The sequence below is a fragment of the Schistocerca cancellata genome, chromosome 3 (genome assembly GCF_023864275.1).
Source record: "Schistocerca cancellata isolate TAMUIC-IGC-003103 chromosome 3, iqSchCanc2.1, whole genome shotgun sequence".
Classification (NCBI taxonomy): domain Eukaryota; kingdom Metazoa; phylum Arthropoda; class Insecta; order Orthoptera; family Acrididae; genus Schistocerca; species Schistocerca cancellata.
The window spans coordinates 384680632-384694119 of record NC_064628.1 but is presented as its reverse complement, the minus strand read 5'-3'; the positions used below and the strand labels follow the sequence as shown (position 1 = coordinate 384694119).

The window sequence follows — 13488 nt, the reverse complement described above, 5'->3', positions numbered from 1 at the left end:
CTTTTCAGGTACTGAAGTGAGAGACTATTTTGCAAATTACTTCAATTCACCTACGGCTTGGCACTACAACAGTCTCTAACCAGTGGGACATGAATTCATTCATTAGATAACAAATATAAAATAACAATGCTCTTAATAGCAACATATGAATTATTGTAACTATACATGTCTTCTTTATTTTGGGTTGCAATATTTTTTATAACAACAAATTTGTTTATTTATTTAAACTTACCTTTAGTTTTCTTATCTTTTGTTGTCAGTTCATTTCTGTTTTGAATCATTTGTGTACAACCTTGAGCCCACAGTTCATTCTTGAAATTAGTATCATTAAATTCTTTTAATTGTTTGTTGTAAAGATCTGGTCTCTTCTTAGTTTTAATAAGTAACTCCGTAGCAGTCACTGTTAATATATGTTCATCACATCCAGTAGATTCCTTGTCAGACATTTTAAAAAAGCAAAAATAGCGGAAAAATCAGGAAAGATGATGAACAAAACAGTACAAGCCAGCTTCAAGACATGACTAAATTATCACAAGTGGGTGATTGCCTGTGCCTGATCATGCGACTCATTCAGCAAAGTGATAGTCACATTGCAGCTAAAACAGGACATGTTGTAACTTTTTAATCACTAAGATTGCTTATCTGCAAGTGTGTGCACTTGCACTGGAAACAAAGACTTAGGTTATTATGACTGAAAAATTACACAACTAGAAATTGCTAGTGGAGAGCAAACCTAATTCTTGAAAAGATATGTGAAAAATTGGTGTTTCTGATCGTAATACAAGTTTCTAACAAAGTAGAGTACTTATTTCCACAGACCTGTAACCACTTTCAACCTGCACTGCATAACTGATATAACCAAAGACAACATACAGGTCCCAGTTCCAGAAGAAACTTGACAAAAGGAAGGGATCAGTTGATAGGACACATTCAGGGACATCAAAAACTCGTCAATTTAATAATGTAGGGGGAGGGGGAGGGAGGGAGGGAGGGAGGGAGGGAGAGTAGTAGTAGAGGGGTGGGGGACATGGGGACACAGGAAGACAAACTGTACAGAGATATCAAGGTACAAATACAGTAAAGAGGTTCAAATGGATGCAGGATGCATAAGTTATTCAAAAGTGAGAGATTTGCACATAGTGTAGTAGCGAGGAGAGCTATATCAAACCAGTCTTTAGACTGAACATCTCAGCAGCAGCAGCAACAAGGTTAGCAGCAGCCCTTATTAGTAAAAATCTTAGTGAGTTTCAGGAAAGATTAAAAATATAAATAAGTCATGTAAATTAGTATTAAAATAATAAAAACACAGAAATAAACTCACTATTTTTGTCCAGAAGCTTATTTTTGATAACTCCAGATTGTCCTTCATGAAGAAGTTTCCCTGACTCCAGTGGCACATCCAACTTGGTCGAAGCTGCCTCTGATGCTGAATACAATGTAGCATAGGTACCAAGGAAGAGAATAAGCACCCCTGTAAACAGTACTGCCTGAAAACCACAGCATCCACAATTAAAATCTGTGAAAGGCAAATCAGTCAAACATGTACCATCATCAAGTAATCTGCATCTCCCTTTACAATATGAAATCCAACAAAAGCTGAAATTGTTCAAGTGGGCACAGTTTTAGGATTCTGTTAAAATTTTTACAACTACTTGAGCGACCTTATTCGTGGAAACGGTGAGAGCAATGCTAACTAGCTGCTGTTATAGAAAGGGTGAATAACAGAACCACATTCGATCATTAAGGATTCAGTCAAAACCATATGACTGTTGTTTACTGATAACCAGAATTTCCAGTAATGATATTTTTACTTTTATTTAAGGAGACCACCACTTTTAATATGAGAAAAATGCCATTCATTCAAAGTAACAGTAGCCAGTTACCACTGTTCTCACAATAAGATGACATGCTTGTTGTAAATTATTTAATTGTTTCCCATACATCACACTGCATTCCCACCTTCCTCCCCTTTGTCTCCATCCCTTATTCCTGTTAATCACATTCACCAGCCTCTATATTTTTGTCCATATACCATAGTATTGTGAATCAGTGTTCACTTTATGCACTTTTTTTTCATTTTTATATTAATGTACTTTTAATCTTTAAATACAATTTAATATAAAAAAACTTTAACTAATATCTGATTATATTGTGTAGCACAATATGTTTAGGTCAGTCAAATAGTGGGATTAAGGAGTTATACCCATGTGTTTACAGTCTAAAACATACAGTACATCATTACATACTATTTCTTCTTTTCTAACCATACAACATTGAAGTATCACAATTTTGTGTTCCTCTTATGAATAAATAATCTTCAAATCATCCTATACCTTTGCAAATAATAGTCATCGTGCAGCTACAGGCTCTCATTGGTGTGTGGACTGTCTAGTCAGTCTTAAGTTGTCTGATAATGTCCAAGAAAGCTGAAATATACCTCACAATAAAATATAAATAGCTATTGTGGAACATCAATATCATGCATTTCAGTTTTTAATATAACTAAGTAATAATGGCATATTCTATTTGGAAACCATAGTTAGTCTCCCTGAAATTGGCATGCAGATTCTTTTCTCTTATACTTAGTAATTCAAAATTGATACCTCCATTTATGAAGATGATTATGTCATAACATATACTCAATGGTTGCTTTTACTGTAGTTCAAGCATTGCTGTTTTATATATTTAGATTTTCTTTTTCTGTTTTATGAATGACACATAAACATGGTGGCATTACAAACATAAGTTAAATTACAGCTGTGATGCAGCTTTAGTAGTCACCAGTAACAGTACAGCTATAAGAGAAAGGACAAATGGGAGACACATGACACTACATGCAAAAACAAGGGAGAAACTACACAAGAATCAAATGTTGTCAGTTGCTCAATACAAACAGAGAAATGTCCAAATTGAGGGCCTCACAAAAAGCATAAACGCTACTGCTTGTTTTTTGTTTGTAATACACCTAAGGAAGTTCTTGTGGTGAATGTTGGGCAGCAAATATAATGAATGCTAAGTAGCAGTATAAATACCTTAGGCTTCACTCAATGTTGCTACACAAAGAGGCTAAGCAGCTGACAAGTCTGTGACAACATGCAAAAGTACGTAAAATTTCACGTTTTGGCACAATGGGCTGGAAAAAGTGCCAGCTGTGCGAATAAGAGTTCGTTACAGAAGAGAGTCTGGCAGCTGCGTATCATCCTTCATCTTGTGGGCTCTTATCGATGGTCCTAGAAGCTTCTCTAAGATTCAGGAACACATGTGAAAGCGAGACTGCCTTCAAATAGCAACTGAGTTTGTTTTCAACTAGGGAGGGGGAAATGGAATATAAAATAAGTGCTTTCATGCATAGTACCAATAACGATACCAGAACAAGAGCAGTAGCAACAGCTAGTCGTCAGCAGTGAACAACAGTCATCATCAGAAGCCATTGCCACCATCGCAAAATGAAGTTTTGAGTGCTAACAAGTAACAACAGATTAAGTTCAGTCCATAGTGCTTGATATTGCTTGATATCCATCTATCCACAAGAGGAGGTGGAGATTCACACTTGCCTCTAAATATTATTTAGAATTACAAGGCTGAGTACATAGGTGCAAACATTATCTATAACATCACCATTTGATTAGAATAAGTGGAAAAGTTAACCTCATGACACTTGTTTCCAGAGAAGTCACAGAACTGTAAATCAGTTGCAAAAACAATAAATAGATTGCAGTTCTTAGCCGAACCGTGACTTGTGCATTCTATGAGCAATCAACCAGAGAAGAGTATATGTAAGGCAGAACAGAGCACTCAACAATATGCATTCAGGAATCATGGTAGGCAAGGGAACAGATAGCAACTCCCTTCTGATTAATTATGAAATTGCTTTTGCTACCCAACATTTTCATTCTTAAGTCTTTCCTAACCTTGTCATCAACAGTAGATGAGAAAACTTTCTCCTTCTCATTCATTACACTCTGCTTTGGTAGTTAAATCAGCCTAAAGCCGCTCAATCTTGACCTATATCAAGATGCAGTTAGGGTGATCACTACACCCCATAGGCAATACCAGTTGTTATGAAGGTTTCACTACTACAACAACTAATAATAATGAAATGAAATGAGCGTATGGCATTGTTGACCAGGAGGCCCCATGCGGGGGAGTTCGGCTGCCATATTGCAAGTCCTTTTTTTAGTTGACGCCACTTCGGCAACTTGCGGGTCAATGACGATGAAATGGTGATGAAGGACACACAACACCCAGTCCCTTGCCGGGAATCAAACCCAGGCCCCTGTGTGGACACTAATAATAATGATTTGGCATGGCTCTACAGCCTGGAGCAAATCTTTCTATTGAACGCCACTTTGGCGTCTTGCATGTCCTTAATCTATTCCGGTTATCCAACCGGGAAAAGAGGATCTACAGTTCAACATGGAATTCGAACCATATGTCATTTCTGGAGACTCTTCACATCATGGAGAGGTGAAGGTTACGTTAAAACACAGACCAAAAAATCTGTTGTCTGATCAGGATTCAATCCCATGACCTCTCCGTTTGCAGACAAGCACCTCAACACTAGACTTCCAGGTCAGACATTTCACTTACTGTTCTGCACACCGGACAGTGAGCAAGACGAATTAGTTATCACAGAGAACTGTCATCAAGGGACTGTGACATAGAACGGAGGTCACTGAATCCATGCTAGGAGGAGACTATAATGTTATGGTCAGATAGGGGTGTTCCAGACTCTTTAGACTGTCAACTGTTTATAATTGTCATTAATAGACAAATAGTGTATTTACAATCGAGAAAAATAAGCCTCATATCTGTCCGAGTGTGTGGTTTGGTATTTGAGGTGTTCCTTTCCTAGATCTGTATATTCCATGTTAGAAAACTAATGTTGAGAATTACATGCCTATGGCAGAAACACTGAATTCTGCCTATTGGCAGCAAACAAGACAATATGTATGAGGACTTCACACACAATGCTGCATTACCCCATTTAGCCTAACTGAGCACCTGAAATAAGTCAAGTTGACAGCCCTACAAGAAGGTTTTTTTTTAGACCCACTGGATTTTTCCCTTTCAGAATACCTTTCACAAAAATAATACTCCACAAAACATCATTTGAATCCACTGGCATCCAAGATTATGAAGGCTTGACAGCAAGTCTTCGAATGAAGCACTTGTGAAACTGAATTCTCAACATCCAGTGATATATGGCACTGTACAACACTATCGTTTATTTTGAGAGATGCATATGGGGCCTGAAGATGGCGTAGTGGAATGCCGATACTGGTAGTTGACAAAATTAAATAAAACAACATCTCAGTTACACGGCTATTGCAAAATTTCACTGATACTGACAATTAATCATAGCTCGTGTCATGAGGTCTCCCCAGCCAGTGACAGCAGATATCACTGTTAAGTAGTGCAAACACACAAATAGGAAAAGTTAATGGTTTAAATTAATATGCAAATAGTATGGCTACAAGCAAAGCTAAGATTTCACAAATAATATTGGTCCTTTTTACATGTGTTACCCTTTAGGATATATCAAACACAAATATGCTAGTAAAATTTTACATAATGACAGAAATGGCTGGTCTTCTGGGCCCAAAATTTTTCTAAGTGGCTGAGCCTCAAAGTGTTAAGTTTTGAATGGGAGGCAAACGATCTGCTATTTAAGAAAATCATCGGACCTTCTCACACATAATGTAATTCACCTTGTGTAAAAGGAAATTTACTTTGAAAGTAACACTTCTCAAACCATCATTTGCAATACTTCCCAACGACCTGTTAGAAACAAGTCCATGTGAACAGTTATCAGGGTGACAGAAAACAGGCGTTACTGTGCAAGCATAACTATGGTAATGTAGGAAGCCCGTGCTTGGTGTTTTCTCCGTTCATATGACTTTCGTCGCATTTTCGTTCGGAACTTTTTGTGTAGTGGGGCATCACGTGACCATGTGCAGCACTGCAGCATGTTGTTTGGAGGGGATTTACAGAGTTAGTGCACTTAGGGCACTTATTTTATCATATCCTATATGGATAAAGAATGCAAAATAAGAAAGCAGTCCTTGAATAATATTCATTTCGAAACTAGACTATACACCTCAAGGTACCTTAATATTTTCCCTTGTGGTGGCTTTAACATAGATCTTTTTTCATTCATGCTCTGCAGTACTGTTTTCTAACATTTCCTATCTGGTTTAAATCCACACAGCACTGCAAAAAGCTAGTAAGCACGAATACAAATTTCTTGCAAAAAAAAGAAAAATAAATAAATAAAACTGTTGTTTGTATATGCCAGAACTAAGAGCATTAAAAAATATAAGTTTTTCACGACTTTTTCAAATGGTATAAAAAACAACAAGGTTTCTGTGAAGCCAAGAAACTGCATAACTGGCAGTTTATATTCTAATACAGGGTAAATACACTCCTGGAAATTGAAATAAGAACACCGTGAATTCATTGTCCCAGGAAGGGGAAACTTTATTGACACATTCCTGGGGTCAGATACATCACATGATCACACTGACAGAACCACAGGCACATAGACACAGGCAACAGAGCATGCACAATGTCGGCACTAGTACAGTGTATATCCACCTTTCGCAGCAATGCAGGCTGCTATTCTCCCATGGAGACGATCGTAGAGATGCTGGATGTAGTCCTGTGGAACGGCTTGCCATGCCATTTCCACTTGGCGCCTCAGTTGGACCAGCGTTCGTGCTGGACGTGCAGACCGCGTGAGACGACGCTTCATCCAGTCCCAAACATGCTCAATGGGGGACAGATCCGGAGATCTTGCTGGCCAGGGTAGTTGACTTACACCTTCTAGAGCACGTTGGAAGCGGATGTGCATTGTCCTGTTGGAACAGCAAGTTCCCTTGCCGATCTAGGAATGGTAGAACGATGGGTTCAATGACGGTTTGGATGTACCGTGCACTATTCAGTGTCCCCTTGACGATCACCAGTGGTGTACGGCCAGTGTAGGAGATCGCTCCCCACACCATGATGCCGGGTGTTGGCCCTGTGTGCCTCGGTCGTATGCAGTCCTGATTGTGGCGCTCACCTGCACGGCGCCAAACACGCATACGACCATCATTGGCACCAAGGCAGAAGCGACTCTCATCGCTGAAGACGACACGTCTCCATTCGTCCCTCCATTCACGCCTGTCGCGACACCACTGGAGGCGGGCTGCAAGATGTTGGGGCGTGAGCGGAAGACGGCCTAACGGTGTGCGGGACCGTAGCCCAGCTTCATGGAGACGGTTGCGAATGGCCCTCGCCGATACCCCAGGAGCAACAGTGTCCCTAATTTGCTGGGAAGTGGCGGTGCGGTCCCCTACGGCACTGCGTAGGATCCTACGGTCTTGGCGTGCATCCGTGCGTCGCTGCGGTCCGGTCCCAGGTCGACGGGCACGTGCACCTTCCGCCGACCACTGGCGACAACAGCGATGTACTGTGGAGACCTCACGCCCCACGTGTTGAGCAATTCGGCGGTACGTCCACCCGGCCTCCCGCATGCCCACTATACGCCCTCGCTCAAAGTCCGTCAACTGCACATACGGTTCACGTCCACGCTGTCGCGGCATGCTACCAGTGTTAAAGACTGCGATGGAGCTCCGTATGCCACGGCAAACTGGCTGACACTGACGGTGGCGGTGCACAAATGCTGCGCAGCTAGCGCCATTCGACGGCCAACACCGCGGTTCCTGGTGTGTCCGCTGTGCCGTGCGTGTGATCATTGCTTGTACAGCCCTCTCGCAGTGTCCGGAGCAAGTATGGTGGGTCTGACACACCGGTGTCAATGTGTTCTTTTTTCCATTTCCAGGAGTGTATAAAGCCTTGTGGGGAGTTACAATGATACAACACAGTGTGCCGCCAGTCTATAATGTAACGAAGAATGACACACTGTACCGTATTTACTCTAATCTAAGCCGCACTCGAATCTAAGCCGCACCTGAAAAATGAGACTCGAAATCAAGGGAAAAAAATTTTCCCGAATCTAAGCCACACCTGAAATTTGAGACTCGAAATTCAAGGGAGAGAGAAGTTTTAGGCCACACCTCCAAATCGAAACAAAGTTGGTGCATTGTTATATGAGACACAATTTAGGTCGAATGAATGACGATACAGCTACAGTAGTTTGGTTCGAGTCGTAAGCTTAGCAGTTAAGCTTTACAGGTAGCTATTGCTATGCGTTAGGCTCTCCGTCCGTATTTATACGAGTACCCTTCCTTTTTCACGTGCTTCGTCTGGTTTGAATCGATTGCTTATTTTTCTTTGATCTGATAAGTGCTGTTCTCTTTGTTATAGGCGTTTACGTCACTCTAAGCTGAAAATGCGTTATTGTACTGTGTCATGCACTGTTTGTCGCATTCTGATAATGTGTGTTTACGACCTGTCGCCGCTCGCAGCATGGTTTGCTTTTGTGCGCGCTACCGCCGCTTACGATAAAAAAAAGAGAGGAATTGTCTCATTAGCGAAACAATGGCAAGCGACTGCTATTTGTTGTTACTTACACTGCTGCTTTCTTTGATAATGATCAATTGATCAACAAGAACCAAATAATAGACTGCGTATGATAGAAGATGTTCTGAACGAGAGTTTAGCTAAAATTTTTCGCCGTTAAAATCTTTGCAGACGCCTCTTTTGTACATTACATTCTGCACAGAAATTAGAGTCATCTTAGATTTAAAATCTAGTTAATTGCCATGCTTCATTTCTGACTGTATCAGTATTAGGCATAAGAATAATACGAAAATAAACATGACATGATATGTATATTCTTCCGCGTTTGCTGTTGTCTCACATTAGTTTCATAGTTTATTAGGCAGACAGGATTTAAATGAGATAGCAGAAAACACGAAAGAATACATGGCAAAATGTTTATATTCGTATTATTCTTATGGTGATGAGAATACTGCATGTGATTCACAATTCATAAATTTCCTATTAGCAACCGTCTCTTCTCACAGGTAGGAAAAAATTCAGAACGTGGAGTTGGCCATATTGACAAACATCCCAAACAGTCTTGCCAGTCCGATTTTCATAGTACATTGAAATGCTGCTACATTCGAAGATGAACAATACGGAATTTGTATTTACTTCGTTGGATAATGTATGAAAATGCAGTGGTCGAAACTCGGGGCGGAGAAAAAAAGCTCGTCTTCCACCTTTTTTTTAATTTATTTACTGACTCAGAGGTTTTGGCGCCAGTATTTATCTTTGTACCTGCAACGCATGCCTGTGTAGCGCTACATATGTTTGACGGCAGAAGTTAGTTGTGGCGGCACTTACCAACATTTTTCAGAAATTCCGCTTACTTTCCACTCGATTCTAAGCCGCAGGGGGTTTTTTGGATTACAAAAACCGGAAAAAAGTGCGGCTTAGATTCGAGTAAATACGGTAAGTTTAAGACTAAACAAGACAAATTCAGAAATAAAAACATTTGTGTTTCACGAAAGGTAGATTCGTAATACCAGTACTGTATTATGTCAGGCTTAGTTTCCTATTATGGCAGTATGCCATACATGCCACAAGATGAAAATGTGCACTTGAAATTCTACCAACAGTTGAAACATGCCAGTAGGTGGAATGAAGCACTTCGTTTCAAATAAATTGGCTGTCTGTGCAGAAAGGATTAATAAAAACCACAGTTCTTCAGCAAGCCAACAAAACTAACTTCATTGTTCTGCACGATGAGTAGCTTGAGGGCCAAAAATTTGGAAATAAAATAAAATCGTAAGACTGAAACTAACAACACATTTTAGTCCTCTGTAGTTAACAGCCACATTTCAAGTAGCCAGAAGAGGGAGAAGGCACTGCTCACACGTGACTTCAGCTCTGCGCTTTCTGTGAGCCCGCTGGCAACTGATCAAACAAAACTAATGTAAACAGCTGTGATATCACGCTCATCAAAAGCAGTTTGTTGTTATGAAGCACTGCATAGTTTTCGTCCTAAAGCCTCTGACACATTTTGCTGTAGGCAGATGCTTGAGTGTGCACTGTGTTTTGTTGTTGTAAATGACACACTTTCTTTGCAATTTAAGTTTTATTTTGGTGTTTTTCTCTTGTTTATGCTTTATTGTGACAATATCATTCTGCAGTAGTGGGCTTCTATAAAATTCTTTGTTAAAATATCAGTTTTTACCAGTCAACATTAAAAAAATTTAGCTGAAAACTGAAACAATGAAAAATTCTCCTGGATGAAAAAGTTCCCAGGTTTTCTCCCAGATTTCCCGGAGCATACACACCTGTCAATCCAGTCACAAATTTCACTTGATACGCGATATGATTGTATAAGGGCCGTTCAAAAAGAAACGAGCCAGAGGCATAATTACAGAAACCAGTACCTGTATGTTAGAAGTATTGACACTGGCTATTGAGACAATTGTCCCCCTGTGACACAAGGTGGTGAATGGTTGTCTCATTAAATTCCCAGGGCTGTGATGTTAACCAGTTCCGCACATACAGCTGGATGTAGTCATCCGAGGTGAATCATTTACCCCTCAAAGCCTTTTTCAGGGAACCAAAAATGACTTAATCACAGGGAGAGAGGTCCGGACTGTACAGAGGGTGGCTGAGAACCTCCTATTTGAATTTCTGCAGGAGTGCCACGACTGTGTTGGCCATACGAGGCTTTGCATTGTCATGGAGCAGAATGACCCCACAGGTGAGATTGCCCAGTCGTTTTGATTTGATCGCTTGGCGAAGGGTGGTCAAGGTTTGCAAGTAACGCTGGGCATTCACTGTTGTCCTGAGCTGCAGTAAGAGAATCACAAGGGGGCCAACTTAGTCAAAGAAGAACATCAGCATAACCTTTCCTGCAGTCGTGTGGATGGCCTTGGCTTTTGTTGGTGGTGGTGACCCTGGATGCTTCCACTGGAGACTTTGTCGTTTTGATTCTGGTTTGAAGTGATGACACAGGGTGTATACGGGGACAAGGAAAAAAAATTCCCGGATTATTCCCGGATTTCTCCCGAATATCCCGTTTAAAAAATATGCTTTTTCCCGGGCGAAAATACACTTTTTCTGTTCTAAGTGACAGTAGGTTTTCCGTAGATTTTCCCTCGGAACTGTAAAACTTATCAATCCTTTGAATGGTTAATGTTTTATACAATCGCATAGAACTTCCCGGAAAAAAAAGAAAAGACGGGGCAAATAAGTTTTGGAGAGAGAAAAAAAAGAGGAGAGAAGTTTTGGAAAGACCTTGGATTTGCAGCAAAATATACGTTGCATATTTTTGTATTACGAAAGTATAAATGCGAATTGCACCAAACACAGGGCGTTAGTTTCCGGAGCGTTGAAACTGAGGTTGCGATGTTCTTTTGTAAGCGAGTCATATCTCAAGCCACGAGATCTCGTCAGCCGATGACAGCAGCTATTCAGAGCGTATGACACGTGTTATAGTCATCCAATAGCAAGATCACTGGTTACATAGCGCTAACACGCAAGACGAAAAGTTAACGGTTTATGTTAATGTACACAGTACCGTATATCTACAAGAAAAGCTAAGCTTTCACATATAATGTTAGTCACTAAGATTAACATGCTACAACAGAACCTAAGCTTTCACATGTAATATTGATCTTTTTTTGCGTGTGTTATACTTTAAGACACATCACACAAATGTGCCAGAAAAATTTAAAATTATGACATAAATGTCTCGGCTCCAAATTCTTGTAAGTGGCTGGTCCTCAAACGGTTCAGTTTCGAACGCTCTGTGATTTAGATATCCATCCCACTTTCTCACACGTAACACAATTCATCTTGCGTAAAAAGAAATTTACTTTGAAAGTAACACTTTTCTAACTACCGTTCGTAATACTATCCGGAGACTGTTAGAAACAGGTTCGATTTACCAGTTGCCAGAGAGCGCCAGAAAACAGGCATTATTGTGCGTGTGTAACTGCAGTGGTGTAGGAAGCCCATATGTCCGTGAGTATAAAGCACTAAGAGAGCTTACATTACACCATAAAAGAAACCATGCATCAGAGGATACTCCAAAGAGCATCGGAATTTCGTAAACCATACTAAAATGCATAATTCAGCTTGAAGTGCAAATTGGCTTTTTCCAGATTCACAATGAAGTAGGTCCCATCTGATATTAAGCTTTTCGGTGTGGTTTTTGGGATGTAAATTTTCTTGGAGTACCAGTACACTACGATCTCATTTTTGGTTCTTTATTACGGCATAATGCCATATATAGCAGAGGATGATAACGTGCACTTGAAATTGCACTTGAAATTCAGCGAACAGTTGGAACTAGCCAATACTGTAGAATGAAACACTTCGTTTCAAATAAAATGATTGCCTCGGCGGAAAGAATAATAAAGCCGAATTTCTTTAGCAAACTTGCAAAAATAACTTCACTGTTCTGCAAATGCTTGACTGCTACTAACTTGGAAACAAAATAAAATCAGAAAACTGAAATTAATAATATATTTTTGCCCTCCGTAATTATGTGAATGTATTTTAATTCGCTTGATAGCTCCCGGCCACAGAAATCCGTTTTGTTTTCATTTGACATGGGATCTGTAGACGAAGAGAAGCAGCGAAATCACTTAACGTTAACACGGCTAACGTGGAGTTTAACCCCCTCCCCACTACAACTCAGACAACTATGTGCAAGCGTGAATCTGGCAGCTAGGGCGCGCAAGAAAAATTTTTCTCGTTTGCATCTGGCTGCTTGCTGCTACTACCGATACAGCTAACAGCCAAACTTCAAGTAGCGGGAGAAGGTACTGCTTAATATGCGAGTCAAATGCGCATGCGCAACAGACCGCTGGCAATTGGTCAAACAAACCTAATGTGAACTGTTGTGATGTCATGCTCATAGCAAGCAGTTTATTGTTACAAAGAATTACAGTCTGCGCCCTACGGCATTTGACATATTTTTGCTATTTGCAGACGCTTGTGCGTGCACGGTTTTTGTTGTTGTAAATTGCACATTTCCTTTGCCACTAAAGTTTTATTTTTTTCCCTCTCGTTTATATTTTATTGTTGCAGTATCATTCTCCAGTAGCAGGATATAATAACATTCTTTGCTAGAGAATCTATTCTGCAGTCAAAATTACAAAAATTTAACTGAAAGCTAAAACAATGAAAAATTCCTGGAATTCCGAAAATTTCCCGGGTTTTTCCCGGATTTCCCAGGTCGTATACACCCTGTGACACCATGACTCATCTCCAGCCAGCCCTTCTTGAGCATAGCGTTGCATATGATCAAGACAGTGGGCCGTTCAATATGTTTTCTGGTGTGGTTGAAGATTGTGGGGCACCCATTGGGCACACACATTGCACATGTGCAGTCGTTCCTTCATTATTGTGTGAACACTTCCGATGCTCAATCCAACCACGGCGGCTATGGTTTTCACTGTCACTTGACAGTCCTGGGTAATGAGTGCATCCACCAGCTGGACAATGTCATCGGTAAGAAAGTGTGGTGCTCCAGACCGTGTATCATCGACTAATGACACCCATCTTTCCCTG

At 40.4% G+C, this 13488-nt stretch overlaps 1 protein-coding gene across 1 annotated transcript in view; it reads right to left on the bottom strand.

The window, feature by feature from the left end:
* Positions 1-13488, bottom strand: part of LOC126176322 (putative sodium-coupled neutral amino acid transporter 10) — an 81451-nt gene that overhangs the window by 32416 nt on the left and 35547 nt on the right. The window contains exon 9 of the mRNA XM_049923472.1: positions 1322-1487. Within this exon, the coding sequence (XP_049779429.1) occupies positions 1322-1487 (166 nt within the window). The remainder of the gene's footprint in view (positions 1-1321; positions 1488-13488) is intronic.